This window comes from Podarcis melisellensis (assembly GCF_964234715.1).
Source record: "Podarcis melisellensis genome assembly, chromosome: 11".
Classification (NCBI taxonomy): Eukaryota; Metazoa; Chordata; class Lepidosauria; order Squamata; family Lacertidae; genus Podarcis; species Podarcis melisellensis.
This window is the reverse complement of record NC_138543.1, coordinates 1,997,366-2,024,714: the sequence shown is the minus strand read 5'-3', so window position 1 is coordinate 2,024,714 and position 27,349 is coordinate 1,997,366. Positions and strand designations below refer to the sequence as shown.

The 27,349-nt window shown below is 43.5% G+C and overlaps 1 protein-coding gene across 3 annotated transcripts in view; it reads left to right on the top strand.

The window, feature by feature from the left end:
* The window catches only part of TRPM3 (transient receptor potential cation channel subfamily M member 3), a gene marked incomplete at its 5' end in the record, with an annotated part of 408,936 nt that overhangs the window by 8,891 nt on the left and 372,696 nt on the right, over positions 1–27,349 (top strand). For 2 of the 3 annotated variants that reach the window (XM_081930366.1, XM_081930360.1), the window contains one exon: positions 24,627–24,806. The exons of the other annotated variant lie outside the window; for it this stretch is intronic. In XM_081930366.1, the coding sequence (XP_081786492.1) occupies positions 24,627–24,806 (180 nt within the window). Of the gene's footprint in view, positions 1–24,626; positions 24,807–27,349 lie in introns of those variants that run through there. 3 annotated transcript variants of the gene reach the window in all.

The following is a 27,349-nucleotide window of genomic DNA, read 5'->3' as shown; positions in this document are numbered from 1 at the left end:
AACCATAGGCTCCCCTCCCCCACCATCTTTTGCACCGAATGAAATCTTATCTTAAATTCAAACCTTAAAGTCCTTGCAGTTGTTTGTTCTGCAGTTTATGATCTCATCTCTCTGTACTTTAGTCCAATTAAGCTCTAATTAACAGGAGAACCTCTGCTTCTTAATGGCAGCGTTGGAGGGTTTTCTCCAGGTGAAGTGTTTTGCCCTCAGCACCTTGCTGCCTCCTGCAATCCATGCCTGAGTGAGAGCCAGGTACCAAGACGAACTGTGAGTGAAGCCTGTTCCCCCCGTCCCTGGGGGAAACTGGCAAGGATAATTACCCTCAATCATCCTTGTTTTTCCTTCACCAATGATCACCTTCACCAATGATCATGTTGGCTGCCACCATTAAGGCAGAGTGGAACCGGAAGCCATCACATGGTTCCTTTGATCCTGTGTTGTGCTAATGCAAAGCTTCCTCAACCTAGGCCCTCCAGATGTTTTGAGGCTACAATTCCCATCATCCCTGACCACTGGTCCTGCTAGCTAGGTTTGATGGGAGTTGTAGGCCAAAAACATCTGGAGGGCTGAGGTTGAGGAAGCCTGTGCTAATGGTTCATTACCCCACAGACCAACAACTCCAAGGGAATTAGCCTGGGTTAATTAGTTTTTAAAAACACATGCTAATTTTATAGGCTTAAGAGTTATCTGATACAGAACTCAATAAGTTTGCTCAGCTACATCAATTCTTTCACACATGCTAATTCCAGAGAATTAACAGCATCTAGCACACAGCTCAAACACACACCTGGGTCTTGCATCCATTTTAACACACAGGATCTGGCATCCAGTTTAACACTCGGGGCTTAATTAAATCCTGCCACTCACTGGACATAATTAAATTCTAAGATGCAGATATACTGAAGAATTTGAGAAGACTCAACTACAGCTATAAGGATGCTGCTTGCTCAGAGATGGAAACAGGAGAAAATGCCAACAAAAGTGGATTGGCAGATGAAATTATTAGAGTATGCAGAGATGGCAAGACTGACAGGGAAAATCAGAAATGAGGAAGATCAAAACTTCAGTAGGGAATGGGACAAATACAGACTGTATGTAAAAGAACACTGTAATCACTTGAGTTGTTTGGCAAGCTTTTAGTAACTCTTGCAATGCTAGAAACACTTTGGATACTTTGGAGGACCGTAATGTGGAAAAACTATAATATGCAGTTGATTTAGATATATAAAGGACCCACGGAGGGGAGGAGGGAAGTCATAAGATTCGGAAAAATCTTGTTTGATTTTAAAATTTAAATGTAGTAAATGTGAGATTTATTTTGTAAAATCAATAAAAATTCTAATATGTACTGAGTTCAGAAATTAAAATCTTGCCCCAGTTTTAACACACACACCAAACCCACAGAAGTCTGACCTCCATAAACAGATAACATTATCTAATAGTACCTAATGTATGCATCAAAGCAGCGCTAAGCAATGTTTACTTTGACACTGTTATTCCTTTATATGGAGTGCAAAGGGTCAATTAGATAATAATAATAATAATTTATTATTTATACCCCACCCATTTTACTGGGTCTCCCCAGCCACTCTGGGCGGCTTCCAACCAAATATCAAAAACAATACCGATTGAAGAAAGGTGTTCCCCCAGGTACTCGATTCAGCCCTGCCTGTGACCCCTCCCTCTCACCATCCTGCCCCCAACACCAATCAATTTTACTTGATGAAAAAGCTGAAAAAAGATGAGCTCTCGGCAAAGGATTTACAGCATAGGCAGTTTCTGAGAAAGGGACTGGTGGTGTCACAGAGGTGCTCTTGCAATACTTCAAATAATGTTGTACAATGTTGATGTAATGGCTTGGGTCTCTCCCACACACCTGGGATGACTCTGGCAGTTAATTATTTCAGATTTATTATTCAAATCAAAAGGTCGGAGCTCAGCTAATCTCCATTATCCTCAGAAAGCACAGTTGCCGGAACTGAGCGCCGCCCTTCCTCCCCAACAGGAAAACCCCCACCTTCTCTTCCTGTCCTTTTCACGCTTCTTGGCCAGTCTTGTGAGCTACGAGATTTTGGAGAGAGCACTCCCTGTATTCCTGTGTCTGTGTCACTGTCTGAGCCAGGCACAGGCAAACTCCAGCCCTCCAGATGTTTGGGACTACAATTCCCATCACCCATGACCACTGGTCCTGTTAGCTAGGGATCATGGGAATTGTAGTCCCAAACATCTGGAGGGCTGGAGTTTGCCTGTGCCTGATCTGAGAGGACAAGTTGCATTCTTTCACTCTGGCTCTCTCTTTCATTTTCCCTGTGTCCAGAGATCAGGTTACGGCTGCTCCCTGCTGCCTCTCCCTCCCCTCTGCATTCCCCTCTTCCCTGCTCGCTCTCTATGCCTGTGTTCTCATTCCCTGTCAGTGAAGGAGCGGAGCTGACAGTAGAGCATGGTGAGTCCGCAATAAAACACAAATGCAAAATGAATACATAACACATGTAATTACCTAAAAGTATACACAGTAGAACTGTGTAAGTACTAAGACTATACACCGGAGCACTGTAATTATGAAGAAGGAATGTTATATAATAAGACTAGATGTTCTTTAGCTATCAAGGTTAAAAGTATTTACTAAAGAAACCACAGAGCCTAGGGCTTGCCGATCAGAAGGTCGGCGGTTCGGATCCCTGTGACGGCGTGAGCTCCCGTTGCTCGGGCCCTGCTCCTGCCAACCTAGCAGTTCGAAAGCACGTCAAAGTGAAAGTAGATAAATAGGTACCACTCCGGTGGGAAGGTAAACGGCATTTCTGTGCGCTGCTCTGGTTTGCCAGAAGCGGCTTAGTCATGCTGGCCACATGACCTGGAAAGCGAAATGGGTGCCGCAAACCCAGAGTCATTCGCGACTGGACCTAACGGTCAGGGGTCTCTTTACCTTCTTTACCTGAAGAAACAAATGTGCTTCTCTTCATGAAGTGACGAATTAAAACACCATGGGCAGGCCAGATCTTTCAATCTTTAAATACACAAACAGTCTATAAAGTTTTGGCACTATTTGTCTCTCAGTCTACAACAGATTCAATAAATCATGGTTATACAGTAGTCATTGCAAGCAATCATTCAGGTCATCTGTATTTCCAAATATTTGCATGAATTTTATTTCTGCTTTAGTTAGAAAGGGGGGAGGTCTTGAAATTATGAAACATGGTTTTTTAAAAAAAAAACATTTCAGTGAGCAGATAACCTGCAATAAATTACATTGTGAACTTCACAATAATTTGTATGCACTTCCTGGGAGAATAAATTCTGCATGGGCTCATATTGTCTCTCAAAGCCTCTGATTCACTAAGGAGGTTTCAAATTCCATTTTCTTCCATTTGCAGCCCCCTCAGGAGCTCTTTCCTTTGTCCTCTTCTTATTGACTTTCCAGAGTTGTTATTTGTCATGTATAGCATTGAGCACTTTCATCTTCCTTCATACAGCTATGATCTTATTTTCCTGATAAAAATTTAAATCACAAAATACAGATTACTCTCATCACTTCATTGTAACAGTAATCATTAAACAGTAACAGAGGCTGTTAAACTACTTGCGACTAAAAATACTTCTGCAGAAAACCCACATGCTGTACCTCAAGACTCAGGCATGAATTGTGTAGGTACATTTATTTTTAATTACAGGCTGGCATTAATGTGGCATGTGATAATGTTGGCTTTGTTAAACCTTTGTTACAGAGAGCAGATACAAAGACTTCGTAGACAAGCATTTTTAAATATGCACATCTTTGAAAGGTTTCACTTTCTTTTTCTGATTTTCTGTTGACATGTCAAAATTTCCATGACGGGGAAAATTAAGTCTATGTTTAAATGTTTAAAAATGTTTTAAAAGTCTATGCTTCAATGTTTGCATAGCGGTTCTCCATAGGTCATATTACTGTATATATTTACATTTCTCAGTGTTATCTGCAGAGGATTCTGGTTATGGGCCTCATTAAATTAAGTCCTACTCAGAGTAGGCTCATTAAAATAAATGAACCCAAGTTAATCATGTCCATTACCTTCAATAGGTCTACACTGGGTAGAACTAGTTTTGAATAGCACCTCATGTGTACTCTCCATATATCTTGTCTGAATGACTTGGCCATCCACATTCAATATAATTACTCCACTATAGGTTTTAATTTATGTGGCATCATTAGTCTTCCTCAACCTGATACCCTCCATATGTTTTGGACTACAACTCACATCAGTCACAGCCAGCATGATGAATGCTCAGAGATAGGATCAGTTCGCCCAGTGGTGCAGAGGACAGAAATAGTCACTTGGAAGGAGTATTGTTGTTGCTGAGGGCAAGGTGATGGCGAAGGGCCGTGCAGATGCCCCAGCAGGAGTTCGGGTTTGGCTCTACTGCCGCACTCACACAGCCCTGACCTCTCCGCTACTCCTGGCTGGGGATGATGGGACTTGTAAATTGCAGGCCACAAGGTTGCAGGCGGCTGCATTCATGGTTTCGTGAGTTATGAAAGAGTCTAGCCTCCTTCTGGGCAAGCACCTTCAACTCTTCTCATGTGCAGCCAAGAGGAGAAGTTCAGAAGCTTCCAGTTCCACTTTAGGTTAACCACAGTTTCTCTTTTCATCCAGACTGACAAACCGTGGTTGACATTAACTATGGTAGCTTCTCCTTCAACCTATGAGCTGCTATAGGAGGACAGATTTGCTTCCCTTACAGCTAGCCATGGACAAATCTGTCAGTTTTAGTTTCTCTCCATTTCCCAGTTCTCCAGTTCTCCATATTTCTGTATCAGTTTGCAAATGTTTCTTTTGTTCTCAAGAAAATTTGTCAGCATTTTGGGACTTCTGGGTTAGCGCCATCGATTAATGGCGGATTCCCTCCGAGCTCTGGAGGGAATCGGCTCTGCAGGATCGGGTGTTGCCGCTGCGGCGACGCGGGGACCCTTAAAAATCACAGGCGCAGAAGCCTGTGAGCGTGGTGACTCGGCAGGCACCATTTGCGCCCCCCCAATCTGCGAAGGAGCCTTTTTTAAAGGCTTCGGAACGGGGACGGGGTGCGGTGCAGTGCTGAGAGTACTGCTTCTTCTGCGGAGTGAAGCCGCAAGCCATTGTCGGAGAGCACAGACTTTTTCCTTTGAACAATTGGACTCTAAAGCAACAACCCGTGAGTAGTATGGAAATTGGAACTTTAAAGGAAAAATCTGCTGAATTAGGAACGAGCGGGGAAGGGTTAAAAAGGAAGTCCGCCCCCCCCCCTTTGTAAATAATTTAAAGCAAAGGACCTGCTAGCTAAGGTCGAGAGAATTTTTTCTTTCTTTTTTGTAAAAGACTTTAACTTCACGGTTTGACATTACAAGAATTCTTACTGGAGGATAAAAGATTAATTTTGGGAGCTGAAGTTTCACCCCTCCCCCCGGACCCAGGAGCGTCCAGTGAGAGAGCCTGTTGATGAAATACTGAAGAGTTTGACAGCTGTCAAGTTAGCTGTCAAGACGGAAAAAGAGAACCCTGCTTTTGTTGCTTCTGCTGGTTATATTTGTTACAATTTGTTGAAAATAAGAAAGGGCTGATACAAAATAACTTGATTTTTGGACTTGAGCTGAAAGGAATATTAAGGAACTAAAATCCCCCTAGAGGGGTTTAGTGACATTACAGGATGGCTGGAGGAGGGAAAATCCAGGCTGAATTGGACAGAGTATTTGTTCTCTTGGGAAAGTTACAAGGCCAAATCGATGTTTTGGCTACAAATGTTACAACTCTGGACTTAACAGTAAATAACATTGTTGAATCTGATAAGGATTTGAAACAGGAAGCAATTGGACAAATAGAGAAACTTGAGAGTTTTGAGAATATGGAGAAGGAGACATATGTTGCCCCTGAAGAAAAGGAAGGAGGAGCTGTAATTTTGCAGATGTTAAAGGAGAGTTGTCCTTTGAGGCCTGACATGATGACAATAAAGGAAAATAAAAATCTGATGTGGAAAGTCTGGCCTGAATTGGAGAGTGGAGAACTGAGAGATCTCCTCATGTGGAGATCTGGAGACCGAAGGATTATAAATTTGATCAAGGTGGAAGTTGGAGCTTTGGGGACATTTGGACTTGAAAGGAGTATGAAACAAGATTTGGAGTACCCCACAGGCTTTATTTTTAAATATGGGGTCTGGCTGGAAGAAACATGGATCCTGTTGGGCCGGAGCCTCTCCGAGATTTGGGGTTTAACATTAAGGACAATCAAAAAGACCGGCAGAGAGGAATTGAGAGAGAATTAAGAGCCTCGGATGTGAGATCTCCAGGCTAAACAGTATATTGAGACTGATGGACATTTGTTGGGGATTGAAACCGGGAAAAGGGTGGGTGGAGTCTGGGAATCCAAAGGGTATATAATTATAATTTGTTCTGTGTTTATTTGGTTCTGCTATTTGTACGGAAATTGGGAAAGTTGTGGAAGGGAAATTTTGGTCGACTTTAGAAAAAATATTTTAGAATGAATAATGAGGTATAAGGATTGATGTTGAGGTTTGGATAAGTCAAAACTGGTTTTTAAAATGGTCTAAATTAAATGAAAATAAGGTTTGCAAAATAAATTGAGGAAACGGAAGAAAGAAGAAAAGTAAAATAACAACATGTTAGAATAAATTATTAAGTTAAAGTGGAGAAATAAGTTAAGGACTTGCTGAGCTGATAATTTAAATTGGAATACAAGAAGGGGAGGCGTGAGGAGGTCTGAGAAACAAGTTAAAAGAGAATAAGTAATTGATTTTTTATGTGTTTTTAATTGTTTTTAAGTTATGGAGTTGTTATTTTTTGTCTATTTTTGTTTTTGTGTGATTTTTGAAAATGCTAATAAATATTCATTAAAAAAAAAATTGTCAGCATTTTAAGGCATTTCCCCCGATATACACATTTTGCCTGATACACACGTTTTTAAAGCAATTTCCCATAATATAATGCATTTTATATGTTAATATCCCCTAATATATGCATATTTATGCACACTTTCCCCTAATATATTTATGTTTCTAAGTACACATTTAGCAATAAATGTAGCTTCATAGTGATGACATAAGCTACTGGTGAAATACAAACAAAGAAACAAATAGTTGCCAAGTTTCTTGCAGGTTTCTGAAATTGGCCCTAACAAGTAACTATAATGGAGGGAACTTTCTATAACTCATCCATTTCACAACCCACAACCTCCTTAGTGATAATATAAGTGCAGATATGTTACCTTTTGTTATACCTTATGCTATACCTCTGTAGCATTGTCCTATATATGTACTTTATGATATCAAGAACAAATTTATTTTTAAAAAGATATTGCCACCAGCTTGGGGAAATCAAGAGTATATTGTCTCTCAGCTGTTCATATCATGGACATCTAGACCTGCGGGGTGGGGGGGAATAACAAATGAGAAAATAGAAGCTATTACAGATTCTTAGTGCCCTGTATGTTTTAATTAGTGTTTAATATTCCAGTCAAAAGACACTAACTGAAGCATAATGATGCCAAATAGTATCTATAGGCCCCGTCTCCATGACAACAAGTTTTACTGTTTAAAATTATAAATTGGATAGGCCGAGAGACATTGAATTTTGGTAAGGGAAAATGTTAACTTCTTAAATTGATTGACTTAGGCTCTTCACTTACAAGTTGGAACTTTCTCAGTGATTAATACTGCAAAAAGAAGCCTATTTTAATCAGAAACTTTTCAATGGCAGGATTCAGACGTTCAAGTGATTTGAAGAAATGAGAACCTTTAATAGCTGCAGCCATTCTGGGTCTGTTTACTCCCTTTTCCTCTTCAGTCCTTCTAGCAGTGGATCTGTGTCCATCGCCGCCGCCTACTGGTTTGTTCTTGCCTCTTCTATTTTTGTGTCACTGGCTTCTTTTTCCATTCCATGCTCATTTTCAGCTTATTTGGTGCTTTCAAATAATTGCACCAACTGGATATGGAACAACCAATCAGTTGTTCCATATCCAGTTCTAACTGTAGCTTCTTGTCGCACATAGAGATTTCTCAGGAGACAGATGAGGTGATCAGGCACTCCCATTTCTTTAAGAACTTGCCACAGTTTGCTGTGGTCAACACAGTCAAAGGCTTTTGCATAGTCAATGAAGCAGAAGTAGATGTTTTTCTGGAACTCTCTAGCTTTCTCCATAATCCAGCACATGTTTGCAATTTGGTCTCTGGTTCCTCTGCCTCTTCTAAATCCCGCTTGCACTTCTGGGAGTTCTCGGTCCACATACTGGTTGAGCCTTCCTTGTAGAATTTTAAGCATAACCTTGCTAGCATGTGAAATGAGTGCAATTGTGCGGTAGTTGGAGCATTCTTTGGCACTGCCCTTCTTTGGGATTGGGATGTAGACTGATCTTCTCCAATCCTCTGGCCACTGCTGAGTTTTCCAAACTTGCTGGCATATTGAGTGTAGCACCTTAACAGCATCATCTTTTAAAATTTTAAATAGTTCAGCTGGAATACCATCACTTCCACTGGCCTTGTTATTAGCAGTGCTTTCTAAGGCCCATTTGAAATCCAGCTTGCACTTCTGGGAGTTCTTGGTCCTTGGCTCTCTCCTATGCACCCTCCCCTCTCCCAAATCCCCTCCAGAACAGCACATGGCAGGAAGGGGGACCATTCTATCTGACAAGCAGAAAAACTTGCCCTGACTTTACAGTCAGCACAATTGTGAAATGAGCACAATTGTGCAGTAGTTGGAGCATTCTTTGGCACTTCCCTTCTTTGGGATTGGGATTTACCGTATTTTTCGCCCCATAGGGCACACCGGCCCATAGGGCGCACCTAGTTTTTTTTGGGGGGGGAATAAAGAAAAAAAATATTTCCCCCCCAGGCGCGAGGCTGGGGTGGGGAAGCCTGAGCTTCCCCCAACTCCAGCCCCCAGAACAGGCTGCTATCCGCAACCCTTGGGAGACTGGCACGACTTCGCGTCGGGCTCCCTAGGGTTGCGGAGAGCTGCGCGAAGCTCGGGGCATGCTCTTCAGCTTAGTCATGCTGGCCACATGACCTGGAAGCTGTCTGCGGAGAAACGCTGGCTCCCCTTGGCCAATAAAGCGAGATGAGCGCCAGAATCCCAGAGTTGGTCACGACTGGACCTAAAGGTCAGGGGTCCCTTTACTTTTACTTAAAACCCACTGAATAGGATTTCTAAGTCATAGTTAAAATTACACTGTCAGGAAGGAATTCAATGTTGTGTCTGCTGATTGTAAAGTCAGGGCAAGTTTTTCTGCTTGTCAGATAGAATGGTCCCCCTTCCTGCCATGTGCTGTTCTGGAGGGGATTTGGGAGAGGGGAGGGGTGCATAGGAGAGAGAGGAAGCCCCATTGTACTGGGGGGGGGGGCTTGACCTGGCTTCTGCCACCTTACTGTGTGTAAACTTGAAATCTTATCCGATTTATCTGAGAATAAGCCCCAATCAACACAATGGGACTTACTGATGAATAGAGGTGCATAGGATTGGATTACAAATGAATTAAGAAAATGCTTAAGTAAATCTAGAAAAAATTGTGGTAAATATTTTTTTAATTCACTGAATAAATAAAACAGACCAAACTCCCTATAACTTACCAACCATTTTGCAATTGTACTCAAATGTCACCTCACTTCTTCTGTCTTCTCCTTGCAAGTCCAGATAAGCCCAATAATCATTTTTTACATTATGATTCTGGTAAGTTCAACAAATTTAATGTGAATAAAACCAATCTCTCTGCATTATACATTTAAGTAGATAGTTTATTGCTTTTCATGGTTTTTCTTTTATACTTGAGCTCAAAGGTGCAAAAAAAAAAAACCACCATCAAAAGAAACAAAGCCAAGTCCTGTCTGTAAATGATAAAACTTAATTACTCAGCGCTGCTGAATGTGCTGAATGTGAAGCTGTTGAGCAGTGAAAATCATGTCCACTGTCTCCCTAGAAGGTCGAAACCATTTTGGGATTCAGGAAGGGTAAAAGGTAAAGGTAAAGGTACCCCTGCCCGTACGGGCCAGTCTTGACAGACTCTGGGGTTGTGCGCCCATCTCACTTAAGAGGCCAGGGGCCAGCGCTGTCCGGAGACACTTCCGGGTCACGTGGCCAGCATGACATCGCTGCTCTGGCGAGCCAGAGCCGCACACGGAAACACCGTTTACCTTCCCACTGGTAAGCGGTCCCTATTTATCTACTTGCACCCGGAGGTGCTTTCGAACTGCTAGGTTGGCAGGCGCTGGGACCGAGCAGCGGGAGCGCACCCCGCTGCAGGGATTCGAACCGCCGACCTTTCGATCGGCAAGTCCTAGGCGCTGAGGCTTTAACCCACAGCGCCACCTGCGTCCTTGGATATTCTTAGGAGACAGTTTGCTAAGATCCTTGCAAGAATTTTGCTGGCTGCAGTTAATAAAGAGATTTTTTAAAAGAGATTGATAATTTTGGCATCCCTAAAGTCTGCTGGGATCTCCTCTCTATCTCAGATTTGGAGATACCTGAAGCTCATCTTGAATTTGTTTTTGTGGAATTTCTGAGAGGATTTCAGCAGCTCTGGGGGAGTGGTGGTTAAGGAGATGCTGGCAATGTTCTTTCCAGTACAGTACAATAGCTTTTTAATCTTTTATCTTTTTTATTACAGGCTATGCAAGAAAGAATGCTTGTGCTCTTCTTATTCTTTTGCTGATCTCATAATTGTAAATAATAGGATTGCTCTAAAGAAGTATGATTAACTTGTGCTGAACAGAGCTCCAGTCATGCTGGAAAGGGGGAGCAAGAAGGTGATTGTTGTCATTTCCTCCTCCTCCTCCTCCTCCCTGCAGGGTCCCTTCACTCCCTGAAAAGCAGTGTGGGAGGTGGCTCCGAGATCAGCCGGGAGGAGGAATGGGAGACAATCTCTTTCCTTCACTGCTAGCCTCTGCAGTATCACGGGTCCCTCTACAAATGAAGGGAGACCTGTCAGTCGTGGACAGGCACGTCTAGATCCAATCTAACAGTGGAAGCCCTGTGTAACCTTAAGGCAACGCATACTTTACAAGTACATACTTTTCAGAATACATAGTAGATATTTATTTATCCTAGATGTATGCAAACCAAGACAAAAACCACAAGACCTTTCAATATTGGATTACGAAAAGGAAGTCCACAAAATGTTTGCTACTTAATCTACCTTTTTAGTTTGTACTTTAATTGTAAAAGTTGTGCATAAGTTCTGAATCTCTCTCTCAAGAATGCTTAAGAGAATGTTTGCCATTAGTCATATTATGTCCTGGGGCCTTATATTCTCATTATCAATTATTTGTTTTTGTTACTCTAGGGCCAAGTGTCATGCAACTCAAATAGGGATTAATGTTTTTGTGGAGAACATATGTTATCTAATGATAAACTGCAGGTTAATGCTAAATCACATGGAAAGAATAAACCATATCATTATACACATTTTTGGGGGATGGAACCTCATCAGTCTTATCTCCCTCTCAAAATAATGCTGTTTTGAACCTAATAAGACAAATTGTTCCCAGTGAAATTTGGTTCACAACTAGATGCTGCTGCTGCTGCTGCTGCTGGTGGTGGTGGTGAAAAGTAGGGCATCACATTATTGTAAGTAAAAGGAAGTGTTTACGTTTAGCTTATAGCGATACAACAAATGCCATGGAAACAACAAACAATGTCATGTAAACATATTATCCTCTTATCAGGTTTTGCTTCATTAGTTTACAGGGATCTCTTTTTCATATTTAAAGTGCACAAAAGTTTAATGTATCTCTCTAGAACAGAATCTGAGAATAAAATAGTATCACGCTTCTGGCTTCTTTTCAAATTTATTTCTGCCAGACATTTTCATTAAGTAGTGCTCAAAGAACATATTTGTTAATTCTAGAAATGTTACCATGGCACCCTAAGTTTCTTTATTGTCCTGAGCTGTGACTGTTTTGCAAAGTAATGTGATTGCTCCTATACTCACAGACACATGGACTGTGTTTGCACATCACTAAACAAAGGTGGACACCTTTTTGTGTTTATGGCCACATTCCCTTTGGGTAATCTGCTGCATGCCTCATGTCAACTATGGATGGGGCTGAAGCTATTGGTGGATGGGACACCCCTTTCTCTGTCTATCTCTCCTCCCTAATGGGTGAGGGACAGATTCCCTTTGCCCGAGATCTGAACTGATTGGTTGTAGAGGGCTTTGAAATTAGGCTGAAGGAAACATGAAATTAGGCTGAGGACCACATTGAAAACATGCTGTATGTTAGCAGTAACCAGGTTGTGTGGGCCTTGGGCTTGTGCGCCCTGCTACTCCCATTTCAGCCTCCTGCACATCCAGGGACACCTCTTGAGTGTCTACTTTTTGTTTTCCTCAGTCTCAGCTTGTCCTTGTTTCTGAATTTGGGATCATGAACTAACCAAGTAAGGTCACTTTCGGAGCAAACCTTCTTCTAACCATTGCTTCTGAAGTTTGCTTGTTTAAGCTAACCATGATCCCAAGTACAGACAAACCCTAGTTCGGACAAATGACAAAGGCAATTATTGCGGTGTTGGGTGTTACAGTTGCCTGGAGTAATTATTCTCAATTGCTATCTGTTGAATGCTGGCCAGATCTTGCTTAGAGTTTATTTAAGCTAACACATTTTGGGATTATTTATATCTTCTTTAGAAGGGTATTGTCAGGGAACTGCCATCAGCTCAGAGGCGAGAGATGGAAGGGCAGGTGTGTTACAGGGAGCCTCCGAAAATCTTGTGAAGCAGTTCCTCTTCCGGCGAGGAGGAAAGCCCTACCTTCAGTGGAGAAGAGGGGCAAGGACCAGAGGATGCTAGGGAGAGCCTTAACACCAAGCCTGAGCAAACCGGAGAGGTGGGAAGCACGCCCTTGCCAGGGTGGAGTCTTCTTCTTTGGTGATCCTTCGTAGACAAGTAATATTGTCTTCCATAAACACGGTTTTAACAATGAGTCCGTAAGTGACTGTGGAGGCCAATTCTGGACCCACACGTCCTTCCACAGTGGGGACATTGGTTTCGGGTGGGAGTTGATCATGGTGTGGATTTACCAAGTGTGCCTTCCTCCATGGTGTGGAGTACACATGCGCATTCAACTGCATAACGGTGCTTGCGTCACTCAGGAGATCACAGTTGCAGAGTTGTTCCATTGCCTGGAGAGGTCACTTCCTGGTTTGCATGGAGGAGCTGTTTTCAATGGAGCCCAGCGACGGAAGCGTGCAGCTGTATTGAGGCAGCCCTGGGTGGTGGAATTTTGCACCCCTAACAATTTTGCACCCAGCGTAACCACCCCCACGCTAGGAGCAATCCTAGACTTTCCAAGGCGACTCATAGAAACCCTGCTGCCTTTATGGCACCATTAGGAAGATATGTGTGAACTGCTTCAGAGCATTTCTGAAAAACTTAAATTCTGAAACACATTGTTTAGAGCATAGCACTTAGAAGAGAAACTAGAGAGGGAAAATATTACAAATCCAAAGAAACATAAATGATTTGAGTTCCATACAAATCATGTATATTTAAAATACAGAAATGGCACAGGAACCTGTACCATAAGAGGTAAGAATCAGCAATAGTGAATCTCATTAGGATGAATTTCATTATTTCTGCTGATTTCAATTAACTACCCTGGAAGGTTCATGCACACAGGAAAACAAAAGCCTTTCTATGGACTCACATCAAGGCGAGTCTGATCCCTAGATTAAAACCGATGCATCACATAATTTTTTACATCATGATGTATTTGGACATAGCATTTGACCTGCCAAACAGAATAATCTTAACTATATTTTTTAGTAAAGTCAAAACACATTTTTGTAATCCACTATTCAAGCCTTGCTTAGATTAGGCTGCTATTTTATTTAGCCACCTACAGTGCCTGTCTAGCTCCAGAAAAGCAATTATTTTGCAGTAACGAGGGATTTCGGTGACACACAAACACCCCTCCTGACAGATGTTTTTAACAAGCCTTTTAACACATTCATGTTACACTGTATAATTTTTTAATGTGTGCATGAGTAGGAAGTGTTTTGTTGTATCAAAGTTGCAAAAATAAATAAATAATAATGTTGAGGCAAAAAGTGTGTAGGTGGTGCAAAAAACCCCCCACCACCTCTTGCTGAACAAAGTCAATGCAGTTTCACCTTTTTTAAATGCTATACTTACCTATTATATTTTGTTTTAATTTAATTTAGCATTTAAATATACTGGAGCTTATGGTTTTCCCAGTAGTGATGTACGGAAGTGAGAGCTGGACCATAAAGAAGGCTGATCGCCGAAGAATGGATGCTTTTGCATTATGGTGCTGGAGGAGTCTCTTGAGAGTCCCATGGACTGCAAGAAGATCAAACATATCCATTCTTAAGGAAATCAGCCCTGAGTGCTCACTGGAAGTGTAGCACCCTGCTTGTGGTTAACGCTTAGCTGGAATGAAATATTCAACGCAGCAATAGAGAAATTAAAATAATAATTTATTTGTCAGACAAATAAATGAGAGGCACAGTGGTATATGGTTACCAAGCTCTGGCCTGGCCTCCTGCCATTATGGCCAGCACTTATATTCCCTCAGCCCAGCCTCCTTGCTCCTCCTTTGGCTGCCTCTGTCCAATCAGCCTGGTTGAAATTCCTATTGGCTGTTTGCTAGAACCAATCACAAAAGATACACCCATTTCATATTACCTTTTATGGGAGACAAAAGCTATATATTCTTCTATCTATAAATGACAAATATGTAGTCATATATCTTACATTTATCTCAACAAGGAACCTTAATTACCAGCTCACCTCTTGCCCTCCTTGCCCTATTGCCCTCCAAAACAGATGGTTAATAGTTTTAAATTTTTATCTTAAACAGATGTCAAGGATCTTGAGTTCACATTCTCATGCATCATCAATGAAAGATCTCCTTTTGGAGGTCTTTAAACAAAAAGCCTGACAACCATATATCAGGAGTGCTCGATGGCGTCTCCTGTCTGGCAGGGGGCTGGGCTCGTTTGCCCCTCTGGTCTCCTACAGCCATGATTCTATGAAATAAGAATCTAGCATAAGGTTTTAATATTTCTTAGTTTCTAAATCCTTTGCATAATTACATTTAAGCTAATATATTTCATACATAACATAAATAACCTTTTAAAAGGAAAAGAAATCTTAAAAGGATCTCAGTTTAAGAAAGAAACAACTTTAGAAAAAGACTTCCCAAAATACTCCCTCCCTTTCTGCCAGCCAGATGCTTTTCCATTTGCTCTTGGCCTTTTAACCTTAGGAAGAAGATATGGCTCATTTTACTATTTGCCAACTCTTAATTTGTAGGGTCAGTGTAACCTTGGCTCTCAGCCTGTAATTCCCTTTTTACGACTTTGAGAATTGTTTTCTGCTATAAATCAGGGGGCCCCCTTGGCCAGGAGGATAAACATCTTGCCAAGGTTTTTAGGCAGCTGGTCTTCTGCCTGGCATGAAACATTTGAAAATCTTTAAGCTCATTTTAAAATACAGGCCCTGATCAAAAATATAAGCTTTGATAAAAATGCAGGCTATGATTAGATGCCTCAGAAGGACAGATTGTGAAGTTGAGGCTCCAAGACTTTGGCCACCTCATGAGAAGAGAAGACTCCCTGGAAAAGACGCTGGTGTTGGGAAAGATGGAGGGCACAAGGAGAAGGGGACAACAGAGGACGAGATGGTGGGACCTTCCAACATGAGTTTGACCAAACTGTGGGAGGCAGTGGAAGACAGGAGTGCCTGGTGTGCTCTGGTCCATGGGGTCACGAAGAGTTGGACACAACTAAATGACTAAACAACAAAAATGAAATCTTGGTTATGTATGTTGTGATGGATGAAATAATATGCATTTCTCACATGCTGCTAATATCAGTTACTTTGTACTAAGAATGTCCAAAGGTTATTTTTGCAATCATGTTAGTGAAATGGAGGGAACCACTTACACTCCTGCTTAAAATGAAGGAGATAGACCTTTAAATGCTGGTAGAAATATAAATATTAGACATTTACCCACTAAAACTATATTCCTAATACACATTTTCCTGAGGATGTAAGCTCTGCTGAAGTGAAAGAAATGACACGCAACTTCTCACTAGACATGTGCTGAATTACTCTTGTACATCTAGGATGTATCTGTCATGTGACAAAGGTATTTGAGATCAGAAGCAGTAAAGGAAGCAGCAAAGGAGTCTAGAAATGTTGTGAAATGCTGAAAATCTGCAGAATCATTTAGCATGCAGAATCACTGGGACGCCTCTTGAGGTTGACTCATTCTCTGTATAAGTATTGAATCACATTCAATGTCCCTGACTCAATGTGTCTGCAGTATCTGTGTGTGAGAGTGGTGGAGCCTGTGCTCTGGGAAGCCTGTGTTCAATGGAAACTCTGTGTATGCTCTAAAGCTAGTTTAATCTTCTGTCCATTATGCTGTTATTTGCAAGCAAGTTTATTTTAACTCAGTAAAGCTTTGATTCTTTTACTGAAGAAGACTCTGCGTTATTAATTTACGCTGCACGTCAGTATCAAAACAATCCTTAGTATATACTTAGTGTATTTTCCGTCCTTATTGTTGTAACATACAATGCCCTTCCCAGATTTATTTTTTTATATTTAAAATTTGATACATAATATTCAGCATAGTTTTATTATCATGGGGACCATATATTCCCTCTCAGCATCTATGCTCTCATCTATAAGAGCCTTTCTGTAACAGCAGCAACCTTCTCCCTCCCTCCCTCCCTCCCTCCCTCCCTCCCTCCCTCCCTCCCTCTCACACACAAACATCCCCCCCCCCAAAGGCACCTGTTTGAAGTGTTTTACATAGACAAGGGACTAGATTGACCTCTACTGTTTTTGAACATGTAGTCAATAGGAAACAGTGCTAAAGGTGAGGAGCTAAAGTTGTTGGACCTTGTGCATGTGTATTTGCGCTTTCTTGGTTCATAGCCAAATATGCAGCTTCTCTATTAAAATTGGTTGGCTTGTCGGCTGTCAGCAGAAAACCCGTCAGGGTGTCTCTGTGGTGAAACTGGTAAGTCTAATTCCTGTCTTTGCTCTGTGCTGGGGCACCTGCCTCTTTCCTTCTTTCCTTCATCCTCCAAGCTCCCAGCCTGTAGTGCTTCCCAGCTCTTCCCCTTCTCTTGGCACTTTCCCACCACCAGGAGCCAGGATCCCAATCCTCTTCCTCTGCGCTTTCCCTGGGGGGATCTTGGTCAGGTGCTTTCCACCACCTCTTCATCTAGCCAGTCCCTGACGGTTGTCATTGGATGGATGTCATTTCCCACCCCTTTCCTGGTTCAGAAGGAGTTCAGGGTCTCTCAGGCAGCCTGAAGATCGCAAACTCCTTGGAAGCTCCACAGAAGCAGCTGACGTCCTAATAATAAGGAAAATTTGGATTCTCTTAAATTAACGGCGCCCTCTCTGAAACAGTGCGAAAGAAACTGCAAGGTAAAATTCCAACTGTTTGAGTTATGCGTGAGAAAGAATGTTAATTGTAGATTTTTCTTGCCATGGTGTATGCAATGTATGGAAGAATAACTTGGAAAAACATCAACAATAAATGGCTCCATAGATAAAGGATTGATTTGTCTGGTCAAGAGCTGAGAATGGTTTCAAAATAAAAGTTGACTTCAGGCTTGTGAGTTGACTCTATGAGGGAGCTAAGGGAATCTGGGAAATTATTTATATTATAAATTATATTATAAATTATATTTATATTTATATTGAAATAGGGATTGCCAGGAGTGACTGCCCCCAGAAACGCAAAGCATTGGGGCATTAAGCATAACAACAACAACACACTGTACAAATAAGGATGGCAAGGAAGAGAGGAGGCAGGGAAGGGCTATGTTTTAATTTATAGTGTCTCTAAGAAAGTTTTACCTATCCCCCCCCCCCATTGAAGTTCAACAGTGTGGAAAATGAAAAGAATGGATGTTTTAAAGAAGAGGATTAATCAACAGATGTACGTAGACCAGCAGCTAGCGTTGTATGCATGTAGAATGAAAGAAGAAAGAGTCCTTTTTGTGTACCAAGGATTCCCTGCCCGAGCTGCTTCAGGTCGTGGTGGATGTTCTCCTGGAGACACCTAGTTTGGTTGTCCTAGGGGATTTCAACATCCATGCCGACACGACCTTACAAGGGAATGCTCGGGACTTCATGGAAAGCATGGCCTCCATGGGGCTGTCCCTGAATATGTTTGGCCCAACTCATAGTTACGGACATGCCTTAGACCTGGTGTTCACCTCTATGGATGTGGTTGATCTGACACTAAGTAAAAATGAAACAAAAAAAGTGCCATGGTGCAACTGGACTTCTCTGTGAACCTCCCCCTCTGCAGGGAGGTGGGACTGATTCGGATGCTCTGCCCCCGCCACAATGGATCCAATTGGCTTCCAGAAGTGGTAGGGGATGCTTTATCCCATGTTGATGGCCTTTCAGCTGATTCCCTGGTGGCTCGCTGGAATGTGGAGTTAACCAGGGCTATTGACTGTCTGGCTCCGAAGTGCCCTCTCCAATTGCATGGAGCCCAGACAGCCCCATGGTTTTCTCTGGAGCTGAGGGCGAGGAAACAATTGCTGAGAGGGCTAGAGCGCCGGTGGCAGAAAACTCATTCTGAATCGGACCGGACACAGGTTAGAGCTCAGTGTTGAGCCTACCATGTGGCGATAGTGACGGCAAAGAGGAACTTATTCACCGCCTCTATTGTATCTGCAGAAAATAGCAGGAGACTCTTTCAGGGGGTTCGCAATCTAACGGAACAACCTTTGCCATCAGGGCCCGGTAAGTTTTTTGCCCCACGTTTTTTGCAGATAAAGTCACTCAGATTCGGAAAGAGGTAGACTCCACCATGGGTGCAGGGCCAGGGCGGAAGAGTACTAGAGCCCTGTCTAGTCAAGTTGCATGTGATCAATTCCAATCTGTTGCCTCCAATGATGTGGACAGGCTGTTTGGACGAGTGAAGCCGACCACCTGTCTCCTTGATTCTTGCCCATCCAGGCTCATAAAAGCAAGCTGTGAAGGGCTGGGCAATGGGCTCTGCAGGGTGGTGAAAGCTTCCCTCTGTGGGGAGCCTTCCCAGACCTGTTAAAAGAGGCAGTTATTAAACCGCTTCTTAAAAAAACCATATTTGGACCCGGCCAATATAGCTCTACCTCTCTTTTAAATCAATATAGCTATACCTCTCTTTTAAATCAGAACCAGTGAAGGCGGTGAAGGTCCTGTGTGAGTGTCTGGAGGCAGCTTGGAGGATAGATGGCAGCTAATGGATTGAGGTTGAATCCCAACAATACAGAAGTACAGTTTTTGGGGGACAGGTTGGTGTGGTGGACTCCCTGGTCCTGAATGGGGCAACTATGCCCCTGAAAGAGCAGGTGCACAGTCTGGGAGTCATTTTGGACTCCATGGAGGCGCAGGTCAATTCTGTGTCTGGGGCAGCTGTCTACTAGCTCCACCTGGTACATAGGCTGAGACCCTACCTGCTCACCGACTGTCTCGCCAGAGTGATACATGCTCTAGTTATCTCTCGCTTGGACTACTGCAATGCACTCTACTTTTGAAGGTGACCCGGAAACTACAACTAATCCAGAATGAGGCAGCTAGATTGGTGACTGGGAGCAGCCAACAAAACTGGTCTTGAAAGGCCTACATTGGCTCCCACTTGGTTTCCAAGCACAATTCAAAGTGTTGGTGCTGACCTTTAAAGACCTAAACTGTATCGGCCCAGTATCCCTGAAGGAGCGTCTCCACCCCCATCATTCTGCCTGGACACCGAGGTCTAGCGCCGAGGGCCTTCTGGCAGTTCCCTCTCTGCAGGAAGTGAAGTTACAGGGGACCAGGCAGAGGTCCTTCTCGGTGGTGGTAGCGCCCACCCTGTGGAATGCCCTCCCATCAGATGTCAAAGAAATAAACAACTACCTGACTTTTAGAAGACATCTGAAGGCAGCCCTGTTTAGGGAAATTTTTTAATGACTGATATTTTAATGTATTTCTGATCTTTTGCTACTTAGGGATGTGGGTGGTGCTGTGGGTTAAACCACAGAGCCTAGGGCTTGCTGATCAGAAGGTTGGTGGTTCGAATCCCCACGATGGGGAGGTTGCCATTGTGGTAACATGTTATTGACAGAAGGGTGGCTCTGCCCACCTGTCAAACTTTTCCTATGGGTGGGGGTGGGGACAATGATCTGTCACATTGGTCAAATCCAGTTCTCTACTTCTGATTTAATTGATGCAATTTGCTGTCACAAAATGTCATTTAGGTAAATTTAATAGCAGATTAATGTGCAGCTCTGGCTCGACAGAGCAGCGATGTCACGCTGGCCACGTGACCCGGAAGTGTCTCCGGACAGCGCTGGCCCCTGGCCTCTTGAGTGAGATGGGCGTACAACCCCAGAGTCTGACAAGACTGGCCCGTACGGGCAGGGGTACCTTTACCTTTTTAATAGCAGATTAGACAAATCATTTTAGGTGATATTCTGCTGGGAGCAGCCCAGAGTGGCTGAGGAGGCCTGGCCAGATGGGCAGGGTATAAGTAATAAATTGTTGTTGTTGTTGTTATTGTTAATGTTGTTATAGCATTCCTTTTGAGCTTATTAATTTGCAGATTAAGATAAATACTAAAGGAACATACTGAACTTGACACATTTTTACTATTCTCTTACGCAAGTGGCATATCCTTTGAGAATTTCGTAATGACAACTCTGATTTTGTGAGCTAGGAGTGTCTTTTTTTTAGAACTCTGATGTCAGCTAACATTTATAATATACATAATTTGCATCACTGATTGTTTCAAACTGGGAGATATTATTTGCATCTCTTCATGCCTTATGTTCTTTTGCTTCTACTAGTTCAGATTAAATATATTAAAAATAACTTGTTGAATACCCTGGTTCTGAATTTGAGAAGGAATAAAATACTGTTGAAATACTATAATTTTTGGTGTCTTATCTGATCTTATTTAGGATGCGTGTTTACCACTGAATAATTCACCCCACATTTAGCAGGTCAAATTATGCCCTCTTTTTTCAGTTCTCTGAAAAGGCAGCCTGGGACCAGCTATTTCAGTTTAAGCAAGCAGTTCTTCACCACCCTCTGGTCCCCTTTTCTAGAAATATTAAAGATCACTTTCAGACATCACACAGAGCTCACTTGATCTGTGGTCACTGTGAAAGGTACTGATAACATACCCCATTAAAACCAATTGTTCAGCAAGCAGAGAAAGCGAAAGTAATGAACTATGATCATTACTTTCTTAAATAGGGATGTTACTGTTTTAATTGTTTTGTCCTTATTGGGTGGGATGCACTGGGTTAGTTAATTACTCACTGTAATTTCAGTGAGAGCTATCTTGTCCCACTGATTTCTATAGAATCCTAGTTCAACTAGCTGAATATGGATCCAACCGACTGATTGTATGTAAGTCACTTTGGTAGCCTTGTCTGCTGATGAGCAGGATAAAAATGCTTCAGTTGTTTAATTAATAGGATCGATGCAAGAGCCACGCCCTAGTGATTCATGAGTTTAGCAAACATCCAGGATATTTCACTACTGCTGCTACACAAGACAATGCAACTATAAGTGCTTTGAACAAGGAAGTCTGGGATAGCTCACTCGGTAGAGCATGATATAGGGAGCCAGAAGTGAAAAGGCCCTTTCCCTTGTCATCACCCTCCAAGCTCCTGCCTTAAAACCCTTGAGAGCTGCTGTCAGTCTTGTAGATGACACTGAGCTTGATGGATGGGTGATCTAATTCACTTTAAGGAAGCTCCCCAAATTTCCTAAATTATTTATGGGGCCATCCACAGATGGGGTGAATGATTAATCTTTTTGCTTTTAAATGCACACACGTTGGGAGGGGGGAGAGGACATGGCTAGTTGAAGGGGAGAGAGGTCCAGGCAGGTGTTGCAAGCAGTGCCAGAGAGCCCAGTTGAGCCTCGGTCTGTCCATCCCCACAGGGGTCAAAGAGCAACCCGGATTCCCCCCACCCCTTCATGGCTCCATTGTCCTCTCACTTCAGCAGGTCAAGTTCCCTGAAGCCTTAGCAATGCAATGCTCTCGCCTGCCGCCTCCGCCTCTCACTTTCCTTCTTGCTTCCTTGGGCAGGGAGCTGGCGGGAGCAATGATCCATAGGAGAGCCTTGGCTGGCCAGGTTGGGGGTGGCCAAAACTGGAAGGAGACAAGAGGGAGGATTCACACACCCCTTCCATCCATGCACACAATCACCAGCAGTATGATTTTCATGTCTGCTTGGGCCTGCACCCAGGTATGCCCTTGCATAAAAAAGTGCTTTCTTGTTAGGTTTTGTCCTGAATCCATTGTCAATCTTATTGGGTAGTTACAAGTACTAATCCTGCCCATTTGGCTCAGCTTCCCCAGCCATTCTGAGTGGCTTCCAGCACATATAAAAACATCAAAAGTTAAAAAATTCCAATACAGGGCTGTCATTGGATGTCTTCTAAAAGTTGTGTAGTTCTTCATCTCCTTGACATCTGATGGGACGGTGTTCCACAGGGAGCGTGCCATTGATGAGAAGGCTCTTTGGCTGGTTCCCTGTAACTTCACTTCTTGGAGTGAGGGAAACACCAAAAGACCCTTGGAGAAGGACCTCAATGTCTGGGCTGAATGATGGGGGGGGGGAGATACTCCTTCAGTTATATTGGGCCAAGGCCATTTAAGGCTTTAAAGCACCAACACTTTGAATTGTGCTAGGAAAAGTACTAGGAGCCAATGTAGGTCTTTCAAGATCAGTGTTATATGGTCTCCGCAGCCACTCCTAGTCACCAGTCTAGCTGCCACATTCTGAATTAGTTGTAGTTTCCAGGTCACCTTCAAATGTAGCCCCATGTAGAGCACGATGCAGTAGTCCAAGCAGGAGATAACTAGAGCATGCACCACTCTGGCAAGACAGTCTGCGGGCAGGTAGGGTCTCAGCCTGCGTACCAGATGGAGCTAGTAGACAGCTGTCCTGTCCCCCCAAAACAGTACTTCTGTATTGTTGGGATTCAACCGCAATCCATTAGCTGCCATCCATCCGCCAACCACCTCCAGACACTCACACAGGACATTCACAGCCTTCACTGGTTCTGATTTAAACAAGTAGAACTGGGTATCATCTGCATACTGGAGAATACTCAGGCATGCATGATTATGGACTATGATTTAGGAATAAATCCTAGTGGGTCTTAATTTCAAGTAATCGTGCACAGCAATCACCATGTTTTCTGCTGCAATTAACTTGGTAGGAAACACCAAGAGAAACCACCACACACAAAGTTGGTGAATATTTTCTTACAAAGAGATTGTATATTCAACTAATCAGCATTCTGAAAACAAAATGTATTTGTGGAATGTACTTTCATACACTGCTGTGGAATTTAAAATGCTCTGAATCAAGGGGCTTTCATTCCATATTATGACCGGATCCTATGCTTGGATACTATTTTACTACTTATCATATTCTCAGTTATTTATGAAATACGCTGTTTGTAGGACATTGGTTGCAAGCTGTGCAACTGACTTACAGGGCAATCCTGGGCGTGTACACTCAGAAATCTCATTAAATTCAATGGGATTTACCTGCTAGTGAACATGCTGCACATTGTTCAGGCTGCAGACACATGTAACTTTCCCCAAATCCTGGGAACTGTAGTCTAGCCACTCATAAAGCCACATTTCACAGCACCCTTAAAAACCAGTTTGCAGGATTCTTTGGGGAAAGTGGTGAGCTGTACATGTGCTGCGAGGGAGTAAACCCCATTAAATTCAGTGGGCCTGATTCTGGGTAGATTGGTAGAACAGTGGCGGGTGACTGAATTTGACCTGTGGGCACAATCCAGACCTGGCCCATTCTGTGCAGGCCATTTTGTCAGGAAGGAAAGAGGATTCCCCACTCTGTGGGTAAAGCCAGGATTTTTGTTGGGGGGGGGAGAGACCTTTTGTTGGGGGGGGGTATAGAAGCTCAGTTAGCGACCTTCTGTCTTTTTATTGATTGGGGGCAGAAGAGGTGAAATCTGCCTGGTCATCGGCATCATCTTCATCATCTGTTTATTTGAATGTGACTTTCTCACAACTCTGTGCTCAGTTCAAAACGAAAAATGAAAATAATGTCAAGTAATGCATAAGATAAATCCTCCCAATGTTACATGAAATGACCTAATTTAACAGCTTAAAGTTTAGCAGGCGAGAGATCAATTCCCCAAGCAGAAATAAAATGGTGAGACCTGAAACTGGGGAGGGGGAGGGGACTTTCTTCCACCGGGAAGTCGCTCCTCCTCGTTATTTATTTTCTCCCACCGCCTCATCCCAGAAGAAGCCTCGGAGGGCGGCTCGCCTCGGTCCAGGGGGAAGTTGGTCGCGCGTGGCGGCGGCTGCTGTTTCCAGCGCGCTACTTCCATCTGGCGCCAGGAACCAGGCGCCGCTCGCCCGACCCGCTCCGGGCTCCGGGCTGAGAGAGAGCGAGAGCCGCGCCCGCCCGCCGCTTCTTCCTCTCCTTCCCGCCGCGGGGGGGGGGGGGGCTCGCTTGCCTTCCGCGCCCGAAGAAAGACCCCGAGGAGGGGGGCGCGCGGCCGGCGACGACGAGATGGCAAGAGCCGCTCGGAAGCAGGTGGTCGCCCCGCAGCCGCGAGCCGCCCCTTAGCGCGCCGCTCCGGCCCGGGGAGGATGGGGCAGAAGTGGCGGAGTCCGAGCGAGGCGGAGAAAGGCGCCTCCTCCGACCAGGAGGACGTGGGTCGGCGAAGAAGCCGCAGCGCCAGCCGGGGCAGGTTTGCCGAGTCCTGGAAGAGGCTGAGTTCCCGCCAAGGCTCCGCCAAGCGCTCCGGGCTGCCCGCGCAGCCGCCGCCGGTAAGTGCCGCCCGGAGCCCCGCCAAGCTCGACGCGCTGGCCAGAGGCGCCGGGCGACCAAGCGCCTTCGCGGCCGGACCAAAGCGTCGAGCGGGCGCTTGGCGGGGAGCGAGGCTGCCCGTCCCGCCCCAGTCAGAGGAGTCGGGGGCCTCAGGCATTTGGCTTCGGGATCCTTGAGTGCATGGGCGCCGCAACCCGCTCCTCCCAGGGCCAACTTCCCGCCGTCTCGCGTTCCCTTGGCTCCAGCGAGGGGGGGTCGTGTGGGTTGCAGGTATCGGCAGGGCCGAAAAGGCATGTGCAATTTCAGCCCTTGCAGGAGGGGAAGTCCCACTCTCTGAGAGAGAGAAAGAAAGTGCCCCAAACTCAGCAGAGAGAAGTGAAATTCACTTGTTGCTTCTTGCCTGGAAAAAACATTGGCTTAGCTGGTTAACCACTCTATGAAAATGAGCCCCCTCCTTTTATTTCTGTGGCTGTTGAACTGGTGGCAACATTTGCACGGATAGTGGAGCAGTCTTCCAACACTGCTTTGACTATGCAAGTTGTTTTAACACATTCTGAGAGATCTGTAGTGTGTTCTCTTAATCTTGCTAAGTGATGCATATTCATTTTGTCTGTCACTGCTTGTCTTGTGAAAACATTTGGAAAGAGAGAGGCATTGATGCTGTGCTTCTAAGGTATGGTACTTGTTTCTGGGGGGAAACTGACTGACTGGAAAAATGGCAGGACATTGAGTTCCATGGTATGCTAAGGGAGTATATTGGTTACAGTGGTTTTTCTTTGAAGATGGGTAGTATATGGAGTTGAGGTCATTCTGAAAAGGTCTGCAGTTTAGGAGAAGAGCTGTGGCTCATGGGAAGGGTGTCTGCCTTGCATGCAGAAGGTGCCAGGTTCAGTTCCTGGCATCTGTCTCAAACCGCAGAGCGCTGCTGCCAGTCAGTGTGGGCAGAGTGAGGGGTATGGAAGTGGATTAGCAGCTTTGCAAAGTTCGCTTAGTCTTCTTACCTTTTTAACATATATTAAAACCCCTTACTCTTTTTTCCTTAAAGGATTCAATGATTTATGATGGTTGTGCTTCTGATTATTATTATTTAAACACAATTGATGGTTGAGCTGGAAAGAAAACACCAACAGGCTGCAGTAGGACAGTACTGAGAGAATATAAAGGCAAAGGGGGGGGACTTGATGTAGAGTGGGTGCCATGACAACCAAAATCTGGAGAAGCAACTTGATTCTGACACAAACAGATGATGCAGAATAATAATAGTTATACGTATTTTTGTTAAATCTGTATTATCCTTAATCTCATGTGTCATACAAATAAGTACATGAAATTGAATATTTGACTTTATAGCTGAATTTCACAGGAAATTCAATAGCAACCTGTGACATATAGCAGTAATAGCTATAAATTACAATATAAAAAGCTGTGATATCCATCTGAAATGGATGTTGGAAAATGGCAGCAGGTTGTCATGATCAAGGGGGTGATAGGTGTGTATGAAGGCAGATTTATACCCTTTGCAGCATCTGAGTGGGTAAGGTGAGGGCAAATAACAAAAAAAACTGTAGAAAAAAGTTGAGACACAAAGATTCAAGTGTCATCAACATACTTAAAGAGAACTAAAGTGCTACTTCTTCTTTTTTTGACACAGTTGGTGTTTTCGGATAGAAAGAACAGTTTCTGGGGAAGAATGTGTGTTTGCAAGTGTTACCAAAACGGCTGGAAAAAATAGACAGAAAATATCATCAAATGCCAGGTAGCATCAAAATAGTTAAGGTGCTTATAGCTGTATCATGAAGAATAATACATTTCCAGTATATGAAAAAGTTCTGCATGCTGAATAGGGTTTGTGTCCATCATCTTTATTCATTTATGCCCCTTGTTACATTCCATAGAAATGTAGTCCTGGCCACTCTGAAACATGTCCCCAAACCAGAGTATTTTAATTTTGCTTGATTCTTCTGATTTTAAAATAATTTTTGAAACTTCAGTTTAAATTATAATTTAACAAAGCTAAATTATACCTAACCAAAGGGATTTGAATATGCTAATGCTACCAAATGTGGAATGAAGACCCTAATCCAGATTAGAACTGTTTCATTGGAGATACAGATATAGATAATACACACAAGTCTTTGTGATCACAGACAGACTACTGAAAAGCAATGAGGCATCAGAACTGCCAGGGCCTGTAATATAACATGGTACAGATTCCTTCAAAGGGTAGGTTTCCCTCTGGTTTGGATACAATTTGTAGTCTCGTTATCCCAGGACCAAACTGGATGAGACACTTCCTGTCTTTCTTTTTTACTTATTTTTTTAAGCAGCTCAGGGCACAATCTATGTAATTGTGAACAGAATGATGGGGCAGAGTTTGTTAATCTCCCTTCTTTGCCATGTTATATGATAGGGGAAATAGCAGCTTGCTGAGAGGGATTTAGATTGGAGAAAATGGCCTGCGGGGAGTTGAACTTCCATTAGCACTGTGTTCCACATCCTCCTCCGCCTCCCAGTACAGTACCTGCCTTCGAAGCAAGTTTAA